We start from the raw sequence: 23716 nt of genomic DNA, 5'->3' as shown, positions 1-23716 counted from the left end.
ATGTTAGAAGCATTGTAAAATATAAAACTAATTAGCTAAGTGATACTAGATTTAGCCACTGAAGTTCTACGCCTAGTTTCATGTACAAACTCACGTTTGCTACTGCTCTTGAAGAACCCGTGGCAATTTCTCTCAAGACAGTATCCTAGCTGAAGTTTGTGCTACACAACAGCAATCAGATATACATAAATGTTGTCCTGCAAACTCAGCTAAATAAAATATACTTTGTCTACTCTTTTGTAGTGCCTGCATTTCTATGGGGATATATGCTGCATTTTGTCAAATCAATGCATTGTTACTTTTTTCTAAAGAGTAGAGCAGAACTTAGTATTAATTACCCGCAACAAAAATCCATGTTTAAAGAATGTTTAGGATACAGATTTGAGCACAGCTATGCTAGCAATTGCCCAAAGCCACAATGCCTTTGTAACCTTAATGCAGCCTTTTGGAGCGTATCATTTAGGTTACAACCTTTAATTATGCATTCTTAGGCCATTTCTCCCTCAGGACTGTCTCGTTAAGCACAGAAGATAGACAGCTACTCAATGGTGCTGTCGTTGCTTTTCTCTACATTGCTCAATGTGTAGCAGTAGGCCTCATTTATTGAACAGTATTCCAGTCCTGCTCTGGAGATGTGGCTGGATTTCCTCACGGGATGCTCCATAGTGCTCAGCACCACAATATCTTCCAAGTGCTTCAGAAATAGTGGACTACTCTGAGATGAAGTTTTCCTGATTTTACCATGAGAGAGCTGAGTTGCAGACAGATAAAGGTAAAAAGCGTCCACTTATTCTAAGTACTCATTTTGGAAGTGTGCAACTTGACTTTTGAGGTTGCTTATCAGTATAGAGGATTTTTCATGGGTTGAGAGCATTGCTCCTTTTGATTTCAGCTAGAGCTGTAAGTGCTCAGTGCCTCAGAAATCTGACTGCCTGGGTTCTCAGGGTAGAAAGCTAGCAACATGCAATAGGTAACCAAGTTAATTTAAGCAATATGCATAGCATTGCTAGGTGCTTTATGTCCGGAGCAGCAATAAAATTTACTCCCTTGAGGCTAGAAATCACTTGCCGCCATGGCAAGACCATCCTTTCCCTTCCTGCATTATTTGCAATTCGAAGCAAATAAAGTCCAAGTCCTCCAGCCATGTAAGTAGTATGATTGTGGCATTAAAGCCTTATCAAAGAATATTGCCATGATTCATATCATCATGAATTGAGAGTGCAACCTTAAAAAAAGATCTTTTAGGCTCTTTGTTCCCAGTACTGGCTTGGCACAATTCAGGGCAGTTTAATTTATGAGTCATCTGCAGATAATACATAGTTCACATTATCATACAGTAAATATTTAAGAATAAGTTTAGCTAAATATGTTTCCTTTGCTGGTATCTGGACTACTAATCTGCTGTAACTCTGCTTCTGTCTCCATTTTCATATCCAACTAAAACAAAAAGACAAATCCCACACATCTCCTATTTCTTTTTACTCCCAAACCGATGAGACATTTAAAAGCTGCTATTTCCGTGATTCAGTACATCATTTCTCACGTCTCTATAATATAATAGACTGTAAATGCAACCTAGTGGTGCCAAAACTGAGTTGTTTATCTTTTTACTTGGCGAAGCAGAAGGACTCAACTCACTTCAGGTTGAAAATATTTCAAGAAGCCACACTGTAAGGAGTTTGAAAACTATTCTGTTGAAAGAAGACGCTTTGGTTTTGAAATGAAGATGTTCCTGAATAAGAAACGGTGCCATTCACGCCCTGCTCTGTCTCCCACCCAAACAACAGAATTGCATGAGCACAATTTCAAGTGAACAGAAAGTTTTTACTGCTCTGCGTTATCCCGTTCCCAACAGCAGTAAGTGGGTCACTGTCCACGCACCACGTTGGACTTGTTGCTTTATACCATAAATAACTTTGCTGACGTTAAGGGAGTAATTCCAAATGTACACTGCTGCAAGTGAGTGCAGGCTGTATCTCTGAATCTTTTAAGTAAATCATAGACTGTAGAGTCCCAATTACAAATTCATTTCTGGTAGCTAATGTCCCTCTCCCCTACGTACCATATCCTGATCATATAAGCAGTCCTAGCCAGATCCTTTCCATCTGAGCATCTTCCAGACCTAAGCATAACTCAGCCAGATCAAGAGTAGCCGGGTCAATCTTAGGGAACCAAAATTTGGAGCCCTTAGTTATCTTGTGGTGTGATTTCTTAATCAGGCTGGAGTCACAAGGAGGAGCAGGTTACCAACCAAGGGGGAAGAATGAACTAATGAACTGAGCAAGGGTTTAAGAGGAATGGATTTATTTTCAATTCTGAATATTGAATGGTTTCAGTGATTAAATTAAGTTGAATTACCTCAAAGGCCAATTTCAAGAGTAATTTTCTCTCCTTCCCAGTTTTTCTTTTTTTACCCATTGTCCTGAAGATTGCATTTAATTTCACTTAATTTTATATGCTGTTTTCTACTTATCCTCCCAAGTGAAAAAAAATGGCATCTCTTACTCCTCCACAAGGATGCATCCATTCCCCAACAGAAGTTGCTTCCTTCTCACTCCAGGAACAAAAGGTTTATCTTGGCCAAATGCAGAGCGCTTTTATTTAACTGTGAAGCCTGTCTTACTTTCAAATTTGAAGATTAATGACTCTATGTAAAATTCTATGTCTCTTTCCTGCCATATGTTCAGGGGGTGTCTTATCATTATGGTTTACGACCGAATTGATGTAGTCATCATTTCTTGATTCGTATTACAGAACAGGAAGACCCATAAAGTATTGGCACTGAACTGCAACAAGATGCAAGTCGCTTGCTTTGTTTTTCACATCGAAGTGCAGTGGATAAAAGCAGTGAGGTGGTGACCTTTTGGTATGTGCTGCAGAGAGCTCTAATCCTCCAGGCAACGAGCTTATTTGAGATGCTGTGTCTTCACACTGATCCAATTTGTGCTGTTTGCTCGACTGAAAGGATAGTGCAGTTTCTTGTCTGGATTTTTCGTCTAAAACAAAATTCCAGGCATGTACAAAGGCTTGCCTGTTCCCTAACACGTTTGGCCAGAAGCAATAGCGGCAACTTTGGCAAGAAGTGAATCTGAACGCAAACTGCTAGCAGGCAGAATATAAGGACACAAGCTCTAAAGATAAAATGAATTTTCCTTCCCATCATGGAAATTAGCAATGGGTTTGCTGTGAATGGTTTGTGTATCAAATCATGCAGAAGCTCCTTGCACCACAGGTAAAAAGCTGACCCACAGTGGCAGAGCTTTTACTCGATTTTTTTCTCAAACACTTTAGGTATGAAAAAATAATGGAGGAAATTTCACATTTCTCCCAGCTGTTTGGATAAAATTGCATTTATAGGAAACACAATTGTTTTATATTCACCAAAATTTAAATTTAAACCGAAATTCACAGACTACTTGTCTTTCAACGTGGCATTTTTAATATTTCATTCAAAATATGGACTTAAAACAAGAAACAGAAAGACCTTAAAGTAATTCTGCAAAAAACAGAAGGAAAAAAAACCCCAGTAAATGAGACTGTGTGTATGAACATCCCAGGGAAGAAAGAGAGAGAAAGGAAAGCAGACTAGAACAGTCTGCTCACATAACATCTTACTGTGCACTCCTTCTTGGAACGGTGCTTGGGAGACTTCCAGTCTTAAAAATCAGGGGGACCAGCAGAAGAAGGTAATGTTACGTCTGTAGTTATGGGCTTCAACTCATATATATATATATATATATATATACACACACACACACATATATGTTTATACTTTTACATACACTTCTGTGTTCTCATATACTCTCATGTGTTTATAGTCATATGTATGTATGTATTTATACTAATTTGAGAGTTACCCTTCACATAGTCTTTTTAATACTTCCTGAACAAATCTTGCTTCCATTTATCCAGTTTAATATTAGCTGTTGTCAAGCACAGCTGTAGGGTGGGGGCAGGAATAATATTTTTAGTGATGTAAATACCTTGCAGATTTTTACATGAAGGTAGCCAGGCTCCTGTTCCTCACCCCTCTCCAAGGGCTCCATTGGAACTCATTCCTCACACCGGAGCTTCCAGGTGACTGGAGAGAAAGGGTTCAAAGCCTATTCATATAACATGCACAATTAACAGGCGTTTATGGTATTCCTTTAACGTTAACGTCGATAGTTTTGCAAAGAATTTACATATAAAACTTAAACCCAGGAACCTAAATTTAAAAGTCTGAATTCACATTTAAGTCTGAGTGTGAGAATGCTTTCTGAATGACGCAGGGATACACACACTGACTTCGGTGCGGCTTGTGAAAATACCATGCTTTGGCACCAAAATGCCAACGTACGAATAATGCTTGGGCATTATGGGAGTAGTCTACAAAACAGTCCAAGCACTGAAAATATATCTGAAGTGGAATGATAAGGACGGCCTGCTAATAAAGAACAACAGTTTTAGAAGTTTTTAAGTGAAAGTGATTTGAAACTTTTAAGTCATATCTTTGAAAGTGATTTAGCATATGGCAGGCTATTAAAGTCCATGTCCATAATTGCAAATACAATAAAACACACATTCCTGAACAACTCGGTATGTAAATATTCTTAATCCTAATCGCAGGAATTAGTGAAGTGGGAAAAAGAGGATATACTCCAAAATAAGTGTATTGAAACAGGGGCTTACGTGCAAAAAATCATTCTTCCAAAATAACTATTTTAGTGTATTTCTGGATTAAAACTTTGAATCTTGCTCAAATGAATGAAATGTACAAGTCTAAATTTAAACTTGTGTCCTTCATGTCTGATAATGCCACACTGGTCCCTAAATCCTTAGAACCTCCTGAAAATACTACTCTTACCTGGAAACATGTAACTTTTTTTTTTTTTAAAAAAAATCTTGGATTATTTTAAATTACTACACAGTTTCTGCTGCTTGATTTCATAGCTAATATTAAAGAGAGAAATCGGGCATCCAGGCACCCCAGTGACTGCTTTTTGACTACCTGTGTACGGGCAGGGCAGCTGAGGCAAGCTCGCCGTCCAGCCGTAGAGAAACAGGCTTCCAGCTGGCTGAGAGGACAATCTCCGCTCTCCACGGCTTCCTTCCTCTGCTGGCACCATCGTCGGCTTCTCTTTGCTTGAAACGAGCAACCGCATGACTTTGAAGCTGCGTTGCAAAAGGACGATTGAAATTTTACTGCGTTAAACTTGCAGGGCCGAACTTTGCTGCCCAGCCTCAGTCGAAACACCCACAGCCAGCCCCACGCGAGCGTACAGAAGTGTGAAGTGCGGCATGGGCCATTCTGTGGTGTGGTAAGAGAAACAGTTCAGTGGGGAATCATGCCAGTGGGGTCTTGCAATCCAAATACTTATTCACATTATGCATTAACATACAAAGGAGCACACAATAAGAGGTACAGGAAATATTAGTGATTTATCGGTGGGAATGGCAAATCCTCTCCTTGAAGCAGACGGGAAGCTTGAGTTGTGACAGGAAGGAATTACTCTGCACTGACCTTCACAGAAAAGGCACTGATCTTCACAGAAAATGCACCCTACTTTGAACATTACATTTCTATGCTTTTTTTTTTTTTAAAGGTGTGTACAGGAGGGGAATGCTTAGTTTTATTTTCTCTTTGCTTTGCATTCTGTATCTTCATGACGGTGCATTAAAGCAACAGTGTGATCTGCTGCAATCCCAGGAGCAGCACTAATGTTACTAGAAATACAACGCTCTAAGGATATTATCAAGGCAATTTTTGCAGGGACAGCTAATACCCTTTAGCAGACCAGTTCATATAACTGGAAAAATTATGTACAGGTTGAAAAACAAGACTACTACGATGAGCTTAACACGATCATGTTAGTTGGTTAGTCAATTTGAGGAAAACCGGTGCCTGTTATCTGTAGAGGTAGAGGACGAGACCTTACCAATGGAAAAGGCAGCAGCGTTTGCCCATCTTGTTATGGGACAAGGAGAGGGACCAATATTTATTGCCCGTGGAAGATCAAGGTGGGTGTGGAAGCACTCCCTAGGACGTTTCCCAGAAGTTGAAAGAGCAACAAGGGGAACACGGCCACGGTTTGTTACCTTCTGCAAGGAAGTGTGAATAGGGAACAGATTCCCGACTCTTCCACAAACACTGTGCAATAGCTTGTCCCAACGGGCGTCTTGTAAGAGTGCATGTGCCTTGTGTTAGCCACAATGGGAGTGACAATTGACTTTTTTAGAGGGGGAGAGAAAGTGCATGAAAATTCCCTATCACCGTGCAAGGCCTAGCCAAAATCTGATCCCTAGTAGGCAAGTGGAGGTGAAGACCCTGCTCTCTGCTTGAATATAGATGAAATACACTCCTGCTCCCCAGAACCTCGTCAGATGAATTATCCTTCTCACATCTCCCTCTGTAGTATCACAAAAGTGAGGGAGTGTGAGGTTTCCCAGATTACAAGGGGGTTTATCTCTAAGAGAAACAGATCAGGTGGTTGTGTGTTGTTTGGGTTTTTTTTAATTGCATTTAAACCAAATCCAGCAACTCGCTCCATAGTTAGCATTCACTGTTCTTCTTGGCTTGAACAGTTGCTTTGGGGAGTAGCTTGGCAGAAGCTTGAAAAACAAGTCTGAGTGGGATCTTTTTTACAATCCATCACTGCTCTGAATATTTGGACCGAAGTATGTAAGAGCAGGCTATAAAGCTAACTATCCATGCCTTCACCATCTTTCCTCTTTCCTCGATGAAAAAAACAGTTGACACTGATCAAGTAAATAGCTAGTTTTCAGAGTCTTACAGACTTTATTAATTTCAGATGAACAAGGCACCAGAGGTATCCATTTGTTTCTGTTTTGCAAAGTACTAATTACAATACCCAAGGTTAAAAGATTCAGGCAACTTCCTTCCTTCTCTTCTGCAATCATCAATATTTAAGAAAGAAAAAAAAATAGTGACTGGAAAGAAAAATATTTTGACTAATCTTAAAGACACAAACCAATTTCAAAATATCTGTAACAAATATTTGTTTAGATTTGATTTTATAAAACTCTAGGTATTTAATAATGCTATTTTTTAAATCAGAAAATCTAGCAGAAAGAATGAGTTAAGATTGCTCTTTAATAGTGAAAAATATACATGAAAGAACCAGCTGGGCTTCACAACTAGAGAAGTTGTACATATGTGAAGATCAGACTTCTTTCCAAACTCAGTCATTTTATACAAAAACAGAATCAAATTTCACCAGTCCCAGGAAATATTTTAGAGATCCTTCCCTACTCCAAGCTATTACCACAGGTTGCCTCAAGGCATTGCTTTCCTCTTGACTACAGCCTGTAGCTCTCTTCAAGCACACAGAAACTGAATTGCTGTAAAACTGCATCACCCTGTCACGGGTTTGAAATCCTTGGGAAAACTGTGATAGCTTTACAGGGGCTGTGTTGCTTAAACTATTTAAAGTTTAAAATGTCTTCTTTTTTTTTTAACAATATGCAGAAACCCCCTATCCAATTACTCACAAAACTAACAACCACTATAAAAATGTCAGCATTTACCAACAATTAGCGCAGATATATATAGCCCATTTAAAGATAGGGAAATTCTCTATGTTCCAGCACAGACTACTGGACTGCTAGATGTTTTTGGGGTTTTTTAATGTAGTTCAGTATCTTCAGGGAGTTCTCTAAACCACACTTACCCTCTAACAGGACAGCCAGCGTAAGGATGGGTTAAAATTAATTGCCTGACATATGAACCAAAGTAATTGAACGGTGATGCGAATCCTTCAATGCTCCACTGAGCTGCAGTGAACTACACTCCTGCCAAAAGCCCTAAAATACTGACTTAACTCTGAATATGCAACCATGAATCTTGGCTTTCTTGACCCTTCCTCAACATATTTTTTCCTCCTTTCTTTTCCCAGCCATTTGTATCCGTAGCAGAAAGCGTAAATTGTATTAGCATAGAGAAGCTCACAAAAAAACCCCCCACCCAAACCACAGAAAAACCCAACTCCACAGGTCGCTTTGAGTGTAGCCAAATTTCCTCTTTGGATCTCTGGGCTTATTGATCAGAGGCTTGAACTTTTCACCCCTTTACCAGAACAGGCTTTCTGATCATCACAGTGTAATGCTCGTCTGCTCACAGAGGCTTCTGCTTGTGGGTATGATAATAACTGACATTAATCACGTAGTGCTTTTCTCATTAATGTTTGCACACTTTAAATTAGAAGGCTACTGTGATTACATAGCCTTTTTTGATTCATAATCGTCCAATTAATCCAATTTATACAGACAGTGTAAGTGCAGAATTCATCCCTCCTCCACAAACATTAATGAGCCAGTGATCTTGTGACGTGTAGCTACCTCTCAGTCTCATGCAGCGGAGGATACAAGCCACTGAGCTCAGAGCAGCAGTTTCTTGATGTCACATCAGTAAACAAGCACTAGGAAAGCACATGTCCTGAAACAAGCGGGTCTGAATCAGCCTAACAAGCCAGAAGTGCTGAACTAGTAACCCCTCGGTAGCATCCCTCCTTCCATCAGGCAAGCACGGTTCTGTAATGCAGACTTTGTCAGGGCCGGCCTTTTCACGCTGCCAGCTATTTATAGCTATTAAGTCAGCAACATCAGGCAGACCCAAACATAGACAGAGCACCAGAAAAGCGCAGTCTGTGCTAGAAGCGGGGCCTGGGTGTATCGACCGCTGAAGCCTTAACATAAATTCACCAGACTGGAAATACAGATCTAGAAAACCAAAGTGCTATCTATTTACTTCAGCCAAACAGCCCATAACTGACTGGGTACTGAGCAAGAGTGCTCGAGGTACAATATCAAACCACCAAGGTATGTAGCTGGAATTTTATGGTTCGTATCTGTGTAACACTGCAGCTGTTGAACAAATGACCCATAATGTATACTTTCCTATACTAAACAAACCTCCTATACTAATCTATACTGAATAAAATTTTCCTCACGGCATCCAACCACCTAAGGGAGTGGAACAGCCAAACTCATATACCCAAGTGTTAACATCAAACATCACATCTAGAAATAGCAGGTTAAGATCACCCCAGGGTGAGCTGGAGATCTCTGGAACTACTGTTGTCAAACTGGCATCAGAACTGAGTGTCGGCTTTGCCAGCTTGATGGACATTTGGTGGACAGACTTGAGTGGTGGTTTAAGTAAGATTAGGTACAGCCTTGTGCAGTGTACAGAAACAGCAAATACCAAGAAAGTCGTTCGGTATCCCTTTAAAATAAAGAGCCACAAAGTTAAGGGACCAGGAAGAGAAAAACTGCAGGAAGGTGGAAAGAGGAAATTTTTGTACGTGCTTTATTTAAAATATACAATGTACAGAACAAGCAGTGAGAGGACACCGCGGAGCCAGGGCCCAATGTCACAGCCCTTGTGCACCGTGCTTGCTAACGTGAGCAGTCCTATTTGCAGTGAGAGCAGACACACGATCTTCTTCGTGACCTTGTAAAACTGCAGCTAGTACTACAAATGTGCTGAGACCTAACGGACCACAAATTTCCAGTAGGAATCGACATACTTGATGTATCTCTGTAGGGCCCTGATGAAATCAGATACTATTTTGGTAACAGCCTGTCACACACTGGGTGCACACTACCCTGCAGCCGCTGGGGTTCATATATTGCTAGTGTTTGCTGTAGGGAAGAAGAAGGTGGTTGCTTGACGTCTTGAAGGCTGCCCCAGTGCCCTTAGCCATCCCAGGACACACATCTACCTGTCCGTTTATCCCTTCAAGCATTCATCTCTCCTAAAACCATCCCCTAGCTGGAAACATGCCCCAGGGGCCTACAACCCTCCCCCTCAATAGCTGCGGGGCTTGGCTCCCGCTTGCAGAGCTACTCATAGAGCACGCACATGCTTTAACTGCCGTGAACTACAGCTGCTGTACCCCAAAACCCGTGTGGGTTTTGCCGCCTGCCTCACGCCGGGGTTGTTCTGAACCTGCGAGGGCCAAAAGCACCGCCTGCGCACACGTTCCGCGGTAGGACATGGCAGGGAAGCGTCATGGGCGCCGCCCCCACACCGCGACCGCACCTCGCGCCCTGCTGCCGCGCATGCGCACACCTCCCGCCGCGCTCAGTCGGCGCTACACCGGAAGCAGCTGCGCTGTCGGAGCAGGCGGAAGTGACCCCAGCGCACAGCTTCTTCCCCGCCCTTCCTCGCTCTTTCTGGCCGTTCCGCGTAGTCGCTCCCTCTCGGGCGGCGGGTGACGTGGTCGGTGGGTCGTTCCCCCATTGGCGGCGCTCCCCGCGGCGCGCGGAGCCGGCGGAGGATGTCGGTGCCGCCGCTGCGGCGGCTCCGCCAGGTGCCGCGGCACCTGCTGGTCTGCGAGAAGGGCCACGCGCGGCACGCGCGCTCGCGGCATGCGGCGCACGTGCAGGAGCACGCCTACAACTGCCGCGTGAGTGCGCCCGCTCCCGCCTGCCGCTCGTGCAGGCGCGAGCCGGGGGCGAGGGGGATTAACGGACGTCGCCGTGGGCGGGCGCGACGTGGGGGCCCTGTGGGGGCGGTCACGGGCCGGGGGCTCAGCAGGGCTCGGCCAGCCCGCCTGGGGCGGGGCGCGGCCCCGCGGGGAAACGGGCGGCCGGAAGATTCCGCGGCTCCCCGGTGAGACCGAAGCATCCCCTCAGCACGGGCAGAAGGGTCCCGGTGGTTCTGCCCGTCAGCCGTTCCAAGGGCGCTTTGCTGGCGCTCCACCTCGCGCCAGGCTGTTTTCTGGAAGGTTCATCCACCCTCGCCAGAGGTGGCCTGCACGCATCTTTTGGGAGGGTGGGGGAAGAGTAGCCCCTGTTGGCTTGGTGGTCTCACGCAGCGTGTGGCACCTCAAAGAGTGAAAGGCCATGTGGACACAAGCTAGCAGAGAAGAGGGGCGACCCAGTGGAAGAGGTGACAATGTTTTGTCAGTGCTATCTGGCAAGTAACGCAGGGAGCGACACCCACAAATTCCTAGTCCAAGCAGCGAGGGACCGAGGGAGTCCCTCAGCGGTGAGGGAGGTTTCAGCTGAAGCCTGGCTGCAAGTGTACCCTGAAAGTTGCCTTTTTCATGTTGTCCAGCTTTCTGCCAGACTATCATGTCATGCCGTCGTCAACAACTGCTTCGTTGTTTTGGACAACTTAACATTGTGAAGGCTGGTTTTTGCCAGCTCACTCTCCTTTCTTTGCCTGTTGCAAGTGTCAGGCAGGCACTCTTGCTATTTCCATAGTAATTTTTTTAACAGCTAGCTAGAAAGCTTTCTACTCGTGTGGCAGGCAGCCCATCTGTCAGTTTACTTCTCTTGCGTATGTGTGCAAAGGGAGATCTATACCTGTTCCCTGTGAGCTCCTTTGTTTCAGAAAAAAGGTGTTTTTGAGGGGTGGAGTGGTAAGGAGCAGGGGGATGAACGTTTATGCTGCTTTTGCATAGTTACTGGGAAGCTTGGTACTTCTCCATGTAATGACCTCATTTGTCCTGGTCTCCCCGACTAAAGAGTTCTCTTGATCTATGAAACGTGTACAGGAAAGTTTTTAAACAAAAGGGAGATTAAAGGTAGGCAATTGGACCAAAAGACTGAATGTTGAGTTTAGTAAGAAAAGCTAGTTGCTCGTCCCTTTTGAAAAGAAACCTTTTGAAAACCTTAAATTATAAACCTGCTACAGAAGTTGTAGCCTTAATGTATACCTTTTGACCTTTTTGAAAATCGTAAGCCCATCTCCAAGTTTTGTTCTGATGGTCCGTTCACTCTCCTGATCTCCAAAATACTCTACAGAGGAGAATGCATTGATTCAAAAACTAGTTTAAATTCTACTTTGGTCTTTGCATTTCCACTGAGATTACATAATTGCTTAGCCTACATTTTAGTTATAACTGCTTCCTATAGCAAGGGCTGAAGGAAATGTTCCAGTGCAATTTCCAGCTAAATTTATAATGACATGAAACAAGATCGCTAGTTAAGTCATGCTGTGTAAAATCATGTCTTTATGTAACACCTCAAATGCTATTATATATCTATACATGGAAACTTTTTGCAAATTTATACGTTTTGAAGACAATAGCTTGAAATTATTTTTTTTCCATCTCATTTTGGTGTAACATACTGATTTCTTTGAAAAGAACAATTTTGCTTTTTTTAATTTCTTGGTTGTCTTCCAGAACAGATTTTAGGATGTGATTTACGTTACAAATATGTTCCTAATAGGTGTCTTTTTTGATCCCTGAATGTGGCATACTACCTGAAGTGCTGAAAAATACTATTGCAGATGTTGGAGAGTACTACCTGGTGAGGAATTTATCAGTTCACGAATTGGTCGCTCATGAATTCATTGATGCTTTTGTGAAGAAAGGTAAGGGGTTAATCAGAACATGACAGATGCAGTAATAGTGTATTTTTTTCATAACACAGTAAAATCCATTTATCATTATTTATTCTGAAAAGTATTTTAAAGGAAGGGAAGAAAAAATGCTAAGAAAATTGTCTATTAATTTCTTTATCTGCTTTTTTCTGCTTTGTGGTGTGTCAGTGTTTGTTTACGCCCAATGGTTCCAAAACTTCTCTAACTGTTCCGTCTTAATTTCTCCCTATTCCTTCTTAATTCTGCAAGCCAGCTGTCAAGAGGGCTTCCATGTATCCTTATACCTGTTTATCTTCTACATCTCATCTTTATGCAGATTTCTGCAGAAATCAGCAAGAAATCCCTTTTCTCTTTCCAATTCCTTCATATTTCAACACAGAGCTGTGTTAGCTGTGTTCCACAGCAGGCAAGAGAAAGAGGGAAAAAATATGCTTTTTGGGGTGGTGATGGTGGTTTGTTTTTTGGTGTTTTTGTTTGTTTGTTTTGTTTGGGGTTTTTTTGTGCTAGTGGAGCTGTGGTGGCTCATCCTTATGCAGTAAGAGCAAAGAGGATATGAATAAAGATGCAGCGTCTGCCCAGCAAACTCACTATTGCATACTCAGAGCGTGCTGTTTTCATCGAGCAGGCCCCGCTTATTTGGCTCATGATAAATCTTGTACCCTTCAGATGATTGTCAGGGAGAAAAAAAAGCTTTCTTGGGAAAAGAGAGGAGAAAAGAGAACATGTGGGTGAAACGGAAGAATGAGATCCATTACTTTCTAAATGTGGGACTCTTTTTCATATTTACTTTAGTCTCATTAATGGCTCTTATGCCAGTAGTTTTATGGAAGCAGTATGACATTTGTACACTAAGTTTACAGGATCTGACTCTTGTATTTTTAAGTACAAAATTGGTTGTGGCAGATAATGCTACAAAATATATTTAGTAACGTGAGCATCTTCCACCTTGTCTTCATGTGAACTAATAATAGAAATGTGTCTGGGAAAACATGAGGTTTTCCATTTGCTGAGTGGGGAAGGTCGCAGGTGGAAAGAAAGTGTTTTCATATTGGGGCATATTGTTAATGTTATCTGTATTACAGGTCCTTTAAAATAGTGCCACTCCAAGGTTTATAAAAATAACAACACAATGCTATTTTGCTTGAGAAGGTGGAAGAAAGTTAGTTGATGAAAACACAAGGGTTTAGAGTGATTCAAATGGTATTTGACATGCTTGATTATCTTGAGGTGAATCTTTCATTTTGTCATGTCTGTCTTTAGAGACTCTGTAATCTCATGGCTTTCTGCTTTGCTATTAAAGGTTCATGCTACGCACTTACCTATAACACAAAAATTGATCAAGATAATACTGCAGCTCTGCTACCAAATGGTATGTTCTGTTTTGATTTTAGTCATACATACATACTGATTATGGTCTTAGGGGTGGATTTTGGGTTTGTATTTTTTTTCATTTGGAATGATGTAAACTGGAAAATTTAATGCTTACTGTACTTGACAACTTTATTAGAAATATAACTTTTTTCATTCATGCTGTTAAATTATTTCATCTAAAGGAAATATTTTTAAAAAATCAGCTTCACTTATGTATAATATCGGATTGTCAGTCCTTCAGTTGTAACTGCAATTGCTACAGAGGATTATTTTTGTGAAAAGATTGCATTCCAACTTCTTGTTTCCTACTGGTCTTAAAGACAGATTTTATACCCAAAACCCCCGAATTATCAGCACTGCTTAGGAACACTTTTTAAATATTCAGTGTTTATTCTTCGACAATTATGTGACATGTTAAAATACCCTGTTGCAGTCCATCACAGTTTTATGACAAAACGTTCAATCTCAGGTGGGATTTTACACGCAGAGAAAATAATGAAGCTATTTTGGGCTTCAAATATGTTGTCTTATTTCCATAAATTGGTCTATCAGCCCTCTCACCCAAGATGCTATAATATGACAGGTGCCCATCAGGGATAAGTAAATTTGAATATCTGCTCTGTTAGCACAGTCCTAGCAAAATGGATACTTGATAGTGATTGAGTTTGTACGATACCGTTATTACAAGCTATGCACAATTAATGCAGAGACAGTGTTACAGTTTCTGGTGATGTCACTATCTGAAGTCTTCAGCAGCAGCCTTGTTTGTTTGTATTCTGTATTATACTGTTACTTGTACAGCAGAATCAAAAGACTGTAGTAGAGATCTGTTGTGTGAAATTCTGTACCAAGTGGCAGCTACCAGATTTGGTTGATGAACGTGGAAGTGGAGTTGTTCCAGTGCATATCTGCTCATCACTAATAAGCATAGTTTACTCAATGTAAGTAGTCCCGCTGGAGTTGGAGGAACTGCTTTTGTACGTTTAGCTGAGCAGTGCATTCATGACTGTTTACTAAGGCCCTACTGTAATGTGTTCAACCAATGTCACAGCAAATGCTAATGGACCAGTGGAGGAAAGATTGGGGCAATGAAGCGAGTAGTACAGTAAAAAAGCTATGACTATCTCAAGAATGGTGTTACACTTACTCTAGTTCATAAGACTTCTTTTATAAAAAAGAGTAATTGAGTTACAACTTTTTTTAAGGGTTAATCTGGTAATCCATTTAACTGGAACGAAGGACTCTGGATTACATTAGTAATATCATTGATCCAGAGCTAACCTTGTATAAGGTGTATGGTTCTCAGAAGACTTCAAAGGGAGCAAAGTACAAGATTATTTGTATTAAAGTTTGTTTTGTTTATAGGAAAACTAATTCTATCAGTGGATAAGGATACTTATGAGGAACTTGGACTGCAAGGCCGCCCTTCTCAGTATTCTGGCAAAAAAGTAATGAGATATAGTAAGTATTATTTATATTAACAATGATTATTTCAGATCTGTCTGTGAAGCACCTTGTTAGGATGTTAAACCAGCAATGCTGCAACTTCTCTTTCTTTAAAATTGGTTATTGTCTAGGTCATATTTTTCCAGATGCAGATACAAGGGCTGCTTAAGGAGGAAAAAATATTTTTTCCAAATAATAAGGCAGTTATAAGGAAACAAATCTGTGTTCTTTTGATGTGATTTTTAATTTCTTAGTTTTTCATTATGTTTTTTTATACTAGAGTGATGTAAGATTCAAGAATTTTTGTATACTGTGCTGTTTCTATGCCTTCTGATTTAAATTGGAAAAAAAATAAATTAATTAAGATAGAGCTTAAAATTTGCACACTGTACAAAAAAGCAAACAAACAAAAAACAGTGAAGAGCCTCACCCAAGACTGCTTGCTTGAAAGGGAGAATTGTATTACATTTGACGCATTTAAAACGGTAGTCTCCATATACCAAGTACTTGGAAAATGCTGTAATTTTTTAACAGCTGCAGAAGAGACATACTGAGTGTGAGTTTTGTTATTTTTTTTTTAAATAATTAAAAAACCCCATGAACGCTATGTATTAGAATCTGCAGTAGTTGATAGGTAGTTACATAAAAACTTTAGAAGGAGAAACTTGTTATCTATAATAAGAATTTTGGCAAAATGGGATGTCATTTTACTATTCGATTTGTCAAGTAAAATGTATGATGACATTTCCATCTGAAAAATAAATGTAACTTTTAGCCTGGGACCAATTCACCTAGAAGAAAACAGTTGAAAAAGTGTCATTGCCATATATGTGGCTTTTGATGTTAGAAACTAGCTTTTTTAGTGCCAATAGATTGCCTAATTACCAAGATATTGCTAGGCGCTGGTTTTGGGCTTCTGTCACTGCCATTACAAAAGGAATCTGTCCTTCCAGTCACTAGAAGGCAGTTCCAGACTATGTCAAAATAAGGCCAGCAGGAGGTGAATATTTATTTACATAATGGGGAGTCATTTTTGCATAATCAAATATTTTAACTTCATTTTCACATATACAGCATCTTTGAAATGTTCTTTGGTTTCTTTGTGTTCTTTCAGTTCTTAATGAATTTAGTATTAAAATTTATTTCAATTGAGTAACTGTTGCTTTTGTACATTTTTGCAGTTATAACTATTGACTTGACTGATTCTGGCTTTCACCCTGATAGCAAGAAACATAACAGAGTGCTTTGGGCCTTGAAAGAAAAGAAACCTTTAGAATTTGACTTCCTGTTAGCTTGGTATAATACAGGTAATAACTAAATGTAAAACTAAAATGTAACTGACGTGAAGTCAAAATGTTTTTAGTTTACTGTTCTTTTCTAGTGATTGTCCAAATGCATTTTTAGTGGAGGGAAAAGTTAGATTAAAATGTGTTTGGGTGGGATTTTTCATTTGTGTTTGTTTGTTTGTGGGGGCAGTGCTGGTGTGTTACTTCCTACACAGCAGAACATTTCAGTTTAGGAACACAACAGTGATTCATTAGTTGCTTCATTTCCTTGTCTCTGTGTTGCCCAGGCTTTCTGGTGTAACTTTGCCTGTTCACTAGCGCTGCCTCTTCTTTATAGATCTGTGACATACATAAACATTATTAATACACTTTTTTGGTTTTTTTATTAATACACATAAATTACATATTTGGTGTAGTACTAGAGATGGGGAACTTTTTGTTTCATCAGTAGTTATAGGACATGTACAGAGTCCCCATTTTCTGTCATGTGCTGTGTACGCTGATACACATGCAGTCTGCTTATTTTAGCATTTAATTTTCCAGCATTTGTTTGAGATTGGAGCAGAGTGAGAGGTGATGGTTGTAAGAAATCGTATTGTCTCAAATCACCTTTCTTCTAGAATTCATTTGCCTGCTGTTTTCTGATTACATGAATTTTTCTTCTGGGATTTTGTTCTTCCTCTGAGGATCATTTTCCAAAGTCCTCAGTTGCTTGCATTACCTCAGAACAGGCTGTATCTAGGGATATGTAGCATTAGCTGTGTAGCTTTTAGTGTGGTTCTGCTTTGAGTCATGAAGTCTTGAAACTAGTGAGAAGGGATGTCAGAGACGTCCCAGAGAATGCTTTCCCATCTGCTTTTTGCATTGTTACTCTTGCCTGGCTCTTCAAGACCAAGTCTGAGAGGGAGTTACTGGTCTGAGAAATTAAAACTGCTTACAAGCTCCTTTAGTAGTGTCCCATGTTTCACTTTAGTCCTTCATGTTTCCCCTCTGTCTTTTAAGCACTAATCATATGACAAGGATCCTTCCTTGTTTGTCATACAGAAATTGTTTAAAGGCTTGCAATTCCCATGCTTGTAGCCTTCAGGAAGGAGTCACAGTGAAGACTGTTGCTACCATAAATGGTGACATAAATCCAACTAGGGTGGCGGATCTTCAGGCTCAGCTTGCTTGGATTTATTGACCCTGAGCAGAGAGCAAAATGCCTCTAGGGCCGGTATGTTTCTTATGTTTGTTGCTGCAGTGTAGCAGCATTCAGGAAGAATAGCGTTCCTTTTCCTCACTTTCTTAAATCCAAAAGCTGGGTCAGGTCAATCATTTCCTGAATATGGAGTTAAATCTGAATGCCTTTCTGTGCAGGAATCTAGTGCTCATAACACACAAAGGACTCTTAGTTCCTTAGTAATGACAAAATAAAACTTTTATAGATTTTTATTAATAGACATGAGGCATCATGTAGATTCTGCTGGAAGGGGAAAAAGAGGGATGTATTTTGTTGAGAGAATCCATGTCCTTGGTGAACATTCTGCTTTCAGCCTTCCTGCTGATAACTGGTGTTTCTTGCTATGACCAGCACTGCTGCAAACCTATAAACATTCATCTCGCTTTCCAAAAGCAAGATATTTTTTTTGTTTTCATACCTGTTTTTCTTACTTAGTGGTTCTGGCACCAAGAGCAATAGAAAAAGGGAATGTGGAGTGTCTCATTTCTTTAATGACAGAGGCAAACCAACCTTTTCTTCTCTTTTCTCTTGCTGTAATTTCTATGACAATTTAAAATGTTTATTGGCTGAAATTCACTGGCCTCCAAAAAAATTTTGACAATGTGCCTGGTTGTTGACATGGGAAGCTATTCTGTAGCTAGAGGAATTGTTCTGTTGGAGTCTTGACTGTAGTCTTTGAGATTTCTTGCAGTTAGGACTATAGCTGAGGCTCCCATATGGAATGAACGTTTAAAATGTATATATTTTTTTTTTATAGTTGACTAAGAATTCTTGGGCAATATTACACATTCTTTGAACCTATTAGTCTAACTAATGCCAAAAGGAAGATCATCCATTCTAGCATACTTCAGACTTAAATATATCTCTATAAAAATACTAAATTATCAAGAATTCAGTGGCTGCCTGTCTTTGTCACTATACCCTTCAGTACTCGGACAGCCTTATTTGAAGTATGACTCCTTTTTCTACTTCGCCATATGATTGTCCTTAATTAGATAAATATGGCTGGTGGAGTTTAGGCAGTCCATAAGTTTTGATAGCAAGTCTTGGATATTGTATTCCGCAGTGAACTCTATCCTGTTCTTGAATTTCTTCTGTTCTTACATGCCTTTCCTGTGGTATTTGAATGCTATTCTGGACTTCCGCCTTCTCACGAATAAGGTATTATTTCTTGGTCGCCTAGAGACCCATTGTTACTCTATGAAAATAGAATACATTATCTGGAATTTAAAATTTAGGAGAATTGATTCCACGTCAGTTATCTTACTGCTTCAAGAAGTAAGTTGGTTAATATCTCTTAATTTGTAATATGCTTGGTTAGATTAGGTTGGGTTTTTAGTCTAGCTTGGGTTTTTAGAGTTTTACCTGCTGTTTTGGATCACTTACTAGAGTTGAAGAAATGTGGCTTTTCCCACAAGTCCATCGAGGTACATCTAACTGTTACAGCCATACTGTGTTTGAAGACTTAGCACTGGTTTTTTTTCCTTCTCTGATCCTAGTAAAGCGAGATTTGTGGTACAGTTTGATTTCTCTATACTCCTCCCTTCTCTCTTCAATCCTTGCCCCTCAGACTATCCTAGAATTCCTCTTGATATCACTGATAAATCTGTTCTCAAACCTGTAGTCACCTGCTCACTTTTCCACTGTTCAGGGAAAATGGTGTTCTGGAATGGCAGACACCTTAGCCAGGTGGGTATGAGGGTCTCTAGTCTTGATGACTGATTCTGGTATTTTTCTGGGATAATATCACCTTCCAAATATACCTTATCTGTAGATGATTTTTTAATTTACTGTAAATCAAGAATTTTTCTCAAAAACCTTATGGCTCCTAAATTAAGTTTACAACATCTAGGAAAACAAGTATGTGGTCTTTAGTGATGGGATAAGACCTCTCAGGAGGATTCTTACACATTCTTGTCCTCTGCTGAGAGACCTAAGACATCCACTAACTTGACATGCTGGGTGGAAGACTGAGTGCCTTTCAGGACAACAAAAAGGGAAACTTTCTGCAGTTGTGAAGGTGTGTTCCAGGAGAATTTACTTTGCAAAAAGCTGTAGTGTCATATATTCCTGACATCTACAGGAATTTATTCCATTGGAGTTGTTCATGTTCTAGTGATACTTGGATCCCTCTAGACACTCAGTGGTTTTGGAGGGAATACCGCCTCAGTTCATTTGAGCTTAGTTCTCTTTGCCTGATCTTAGAGATTATCTTTGAGTACACCTACCACATGTATTCTCCCTCACAAACTGCAATGCCTCAGGAATTTCTGGAGATGCTGAGCTAGAGATGACCTAATGGTGTAAGGCATGCATTGTCCTTCTACAGCAGTGAGTACCTGTGCATGACCACAAAGGGAATGTACATATGGGCACTAATAAAGCAAAATGTTCTCTGGCCTCATGTATGTAGGCATGGGTGTGCTCACAGTGTGAGTGTGTTTGCAGACCATTTTGTCTTGGGGAGCAGTTAACACATGTTCCTGCTCCCTTTCATGTGTTCCTTTTCAGGAACACTCAATTGCTCTTTCTAATGGGTTCATTTTATTACTTGCCCAGTTAATTTGGCTCGAATTTTCTATTGACAGAACTATACTTGCTAGTTAAATAGTAAATTTACTGACCTATGCTGAGTTGCTGGATCTTTAACTAATTTTTATTTCCAAGAAGATAAGGAAGCCGAAGATTCCATGGCTTTTGCCAAAGATAACAGCATGTAAGCAGTTTTACACGCTGTGTTTTCTTGTATATATATACAAAGGTTTCATGTATTCAGTGCTCCTTTTGTTTAGTAGTTTTGTAACAGCTGTTTGTGGTGTTGTATTGTTAAGGTGCAGAGGGATCAACGTTGATGTCATACTTTTCAAAAAACCAAATACAGGCCCTGAAGCCAAAAATAACATTCAACACATTAAGGGACTTGCAGTGTCCGGTGTTACAAAGTAACGAACTACAAGGAAAGCCAGATGAGTCCTGCAGTACAGAGGAACTATTTGAATGGCTAGGTGCTGTCTTGAATCAAGTTAGCTTGTAAGTATTTGAATTTATTTGATCTTTAAATACATTTTAAGTAAGGAAAGCCACAATTTATTTTAAGAAAGAGTTAAATAAGAATTTAGAAGGACATGTTTCTGTAAGTGGGAAGTCTGTTATGCACTTAAGTGTTTGTTGTAAGTCTTGAATAACTTATCAGTGTTTTTAGGGGTACCCATGTGTACTGGTTTCAGCTGGGATACGGTTAATTTTCTTTGTAGTAGTTGGTGTGGTGCTGTGTTCTGGATTTGTGACCAAAACAGTGTTGATAACACAGGGATGTTTTAGCTATTGTTGAGCAGTGTTTACACAGTGTTAAGGCCTTTTCTGTTGCTCACACTGCCCTGCCAGCGAGTAGGCTGGGGGTGCACAAGAGTCTGGGAGGGAACATGGCCACAACAGCAGACCTCCACTGACCCTGAGGGATATCCCACACCATATGGCGGTGTGCTCAGCAATAAAAGCTGGGGGAAGGAAGGATGGGAAACATTTGGAATTATGGCGTTTGTCTTCCCAAGTCACAGTTACACATGATGAAGCCCTGCTTTGCTGGAGATGGCTAAAAATCTGCCTGCCGATTGGAAGTAGTAAATTAATTTCTTAGTTTGGTTTGCTTTCACGTGCAACTCTCTGCTTTACCTACTGAATTGTCTTTATCTCAACCCATGTATTTTCTCACTTTTACCCTGCTGATTCTTTTCCCCTGTCCCACTAGGGAGGAGTGAGTGAGCGAGCAGCTGTGTGGTATTTAGGTGCTCACCAGGGTTAACCTACAGGACCGTGATATCTTGGGTATTAATTGCTTGGCCATTAGTTGCTTTGGTATTAATTTTGATGATATACATAGATCCTACTTGTTTGGTACAAGTTTTGTTTACTAAAACTTCGTGTAGATGATTTAAAGTATATTTATTTCAGTTGGTTTTTTGGTTTCTTTTTTTTTTTTTTTTCCAGAGACAACAAATCATCTAGCTTCTTGTCAACCTATTGCTGTCCTCAGCCCAACACAATAGTGGAAAAAGCTTTTTTGTGCACAATAACAGGCTTTATAATTCCTGAGAAGATAATTCAGTTATTGGAGCAGCTGTGGTAAGGGCTGACAGGAGTACATTGCTAAAGCACTTATCCTCTTGACACTTTTTAATTTTCAAAATCACTTTTAAATACTACTTTTCAGTAGTGCTGTTGGAGGTAAATAGAAGATATAAAAAATGAAGACTTTTTTTTAATTAGGAAATGAGCTGGAAGCTTACCATCGGTATGAAAAAGCAATAAACAATTTTGGATACTTCAAATTTGAAAATGCCTGTCCTATATTCTAGTAAGGACTTTGCTTTTTTTATCTTAATTTCTTAGAAACAGTGGCTCTACTAAGCCTCTACATTTTTCACATTCCTCATCTATGAAAATCAGATGCCCTCAAATATGTCCAATTTAGTATTTTTAACTACTGATGGAAAATATGATTGACACCCTTTATGATACCAAAAAAAGTATCACAAGGTACTTCCAGGTTATTATGGCATTACAATAAGTTATAGTGAGTTTTTTTGAATGAAGTGTTGTAACATAAATGGGGTAGCTGTAGTTCTAATTTAATACCAAACCACATGATACTAGTGTATCATGGATCAGAGTGGTATCTGCCTGTACTGTATATTAGTGCTACCGATAGCAAATTCTGGAAGCTCCTTGCTCTGTGTGTGAGACAATTCTTGAAGTGCCTGGTGGCTAATGATTGTAGGACTTACTCATGACAAGATTGCTGTTGCTTTATCTGGAATATGATCATTACTCTTTGAGCAATTTTCAAATCTCATAAAGAAAGCCTCCTTAGGCTAGGGTTGGAACAGAAATTTCCTTGGCTTTTATTCTCTACTTAAGCACAGTGGATAGTGACTGGCTTTGATTATTTGTAATCCTTTTCCTTTCTGGTGGTAAAAGTATTTATGTCAAGCAAGCCTGACTATGTTTCTTCCTCCTATGTCTTTTTTTGCCCTGATACCAACTGTTCTCAGTAAATACTGTGTTTTCTAAAAGATTATGCATGCTGTAGGAAATTCAGAACAGCTATTTTACACCTTAGAACTTTTTCTAATTGCTATAACTTGTAGGCTTGCCATGTCTAAAAGTATGGTATGAATAATCAAGAGTCAATCTTATTTCATTTCCTAATGTCTTCTGATAGTACATAATAAATAAAATGTTCTAAAGCAGGTTTTTTAACGGTTAATTACAAATTTTCACTAAAGTGCCTGTGTCTTTCATTGTTTTAATTTTTTTTTTTACTTTATATTGTATACTTGAACATGCTTTCTATTCCAGTTTAAATATTGATTACTTTATCTTCTTCCTTGCAGTTGCTATTTTGGCGAACCAAAACTGGCATATTGGCTGACCTTAACTGTGCATGGCTTTGCAGACAGCCCTGTTTCCTGGAGAGAAAGTGAACATGGTTTCCACAAGGGAGGAGAGAACTTGTACAACTTTGTCATTTTTAGAAATTTGGACTACTGGCTTCAAATGGCTGTAGGAACTAATGATGATTGTCCTCCATAAAGCTGTGTTTACAGAAGAAGTTTTCTAATAATCCCATGTTACTGTATAGAAACCCAATAAGATAGTTTTTATAAAAGTAATTAGATGAGTACTAAGAGGCTGTATATGTTTTTCCATTATTTGTAGCCCTTAAAGGATGACCTATAATGGAGAGAATGGATTTTTGTTTCTTCACTGTCATACAGTGCCTTCTGAAAGACTTCACAATTGTAGCTTTAAGAAAAAGATATGTTTTTGAGAGTTTAAGTTTTCAGGAATTGACTGTAGGTGGTTTCCTTTTATCCAGGAGTAATTTTGGAATTTGAAAGTTAGCTCTACAGATTGCTAGCTAAAATATTTGGGAGGAAAGCTCAGTTTGGGATTTAGTGTTTTCTTTACATTAAGGATCTGTAAAACCTTAAATTCATGTTTAAGACATTTCAGCCTATGTGCTGGCAAATTGGGGGGCGGGGGGGGGAAAGG

At 39.9% G+C, this 23716-nt stretch overlaps 1 protein-coding gene across 2 annotated transcripts; it reads left to right on the top strand.

Annotated features, from left to right (window-relative positions):
- The first annotated feature begins 10126 nt into the window (after positions 1-10126).
- Positions 10127-23490, top strand: RPP40 (ribonuclease P/MRP subunit p40). 2 transcript variants are annotated; one of them, XM_054817347.1, is made up of 8 exons: positions 10127-10409; positions 12184-12328; positions 13638-13706; positions 15074-15169; positions 16336-16461; positions 20494-20692; positions 21650-21784; positions 23056-23490. In XM_054817347.1, exons 1-8 carry the CDS (start codon positions 10281-10283, stop codon positions 23252-23254), a joined length of 1098 nt encoding a protein of 365 aa, XP_054673322.1. In that variant the 5' UTR covers positions 10127-10280; the 3' UTR covers positions 23255-23490. The 2 variants fall into 2 exon arrangements, with proteins under 2 accessions (XP_054673322.1, XP_054673323.1); XM_054817348.1 differs by lacking the exon at positions 13638-13706 and having other exon boundaries at positions 10133-10409.
- Positions 23491-23716: the final 226 nt, after the last annotated feature.

The sequence above is a fragment of the Grus americana genome, chromosome 2, assembly GCF_028858705.1.
Source record: "Grus americana isolate bGruAme1 chromosome 2, bGruAme1.mat, whole genome shotgun sequence".
In the NCBI taxonomy this organism is placed as follows: domain Eukaryota; kingdom Metazoa; phylum Chordata; class Aves; order Gruiformes; family Gruidae; genus Grus; species Grus americana.
Note: the sequence above shows the minus strand (reverse complement) of the source record. Positions and strands in the feature narration are given on the sequence as shown.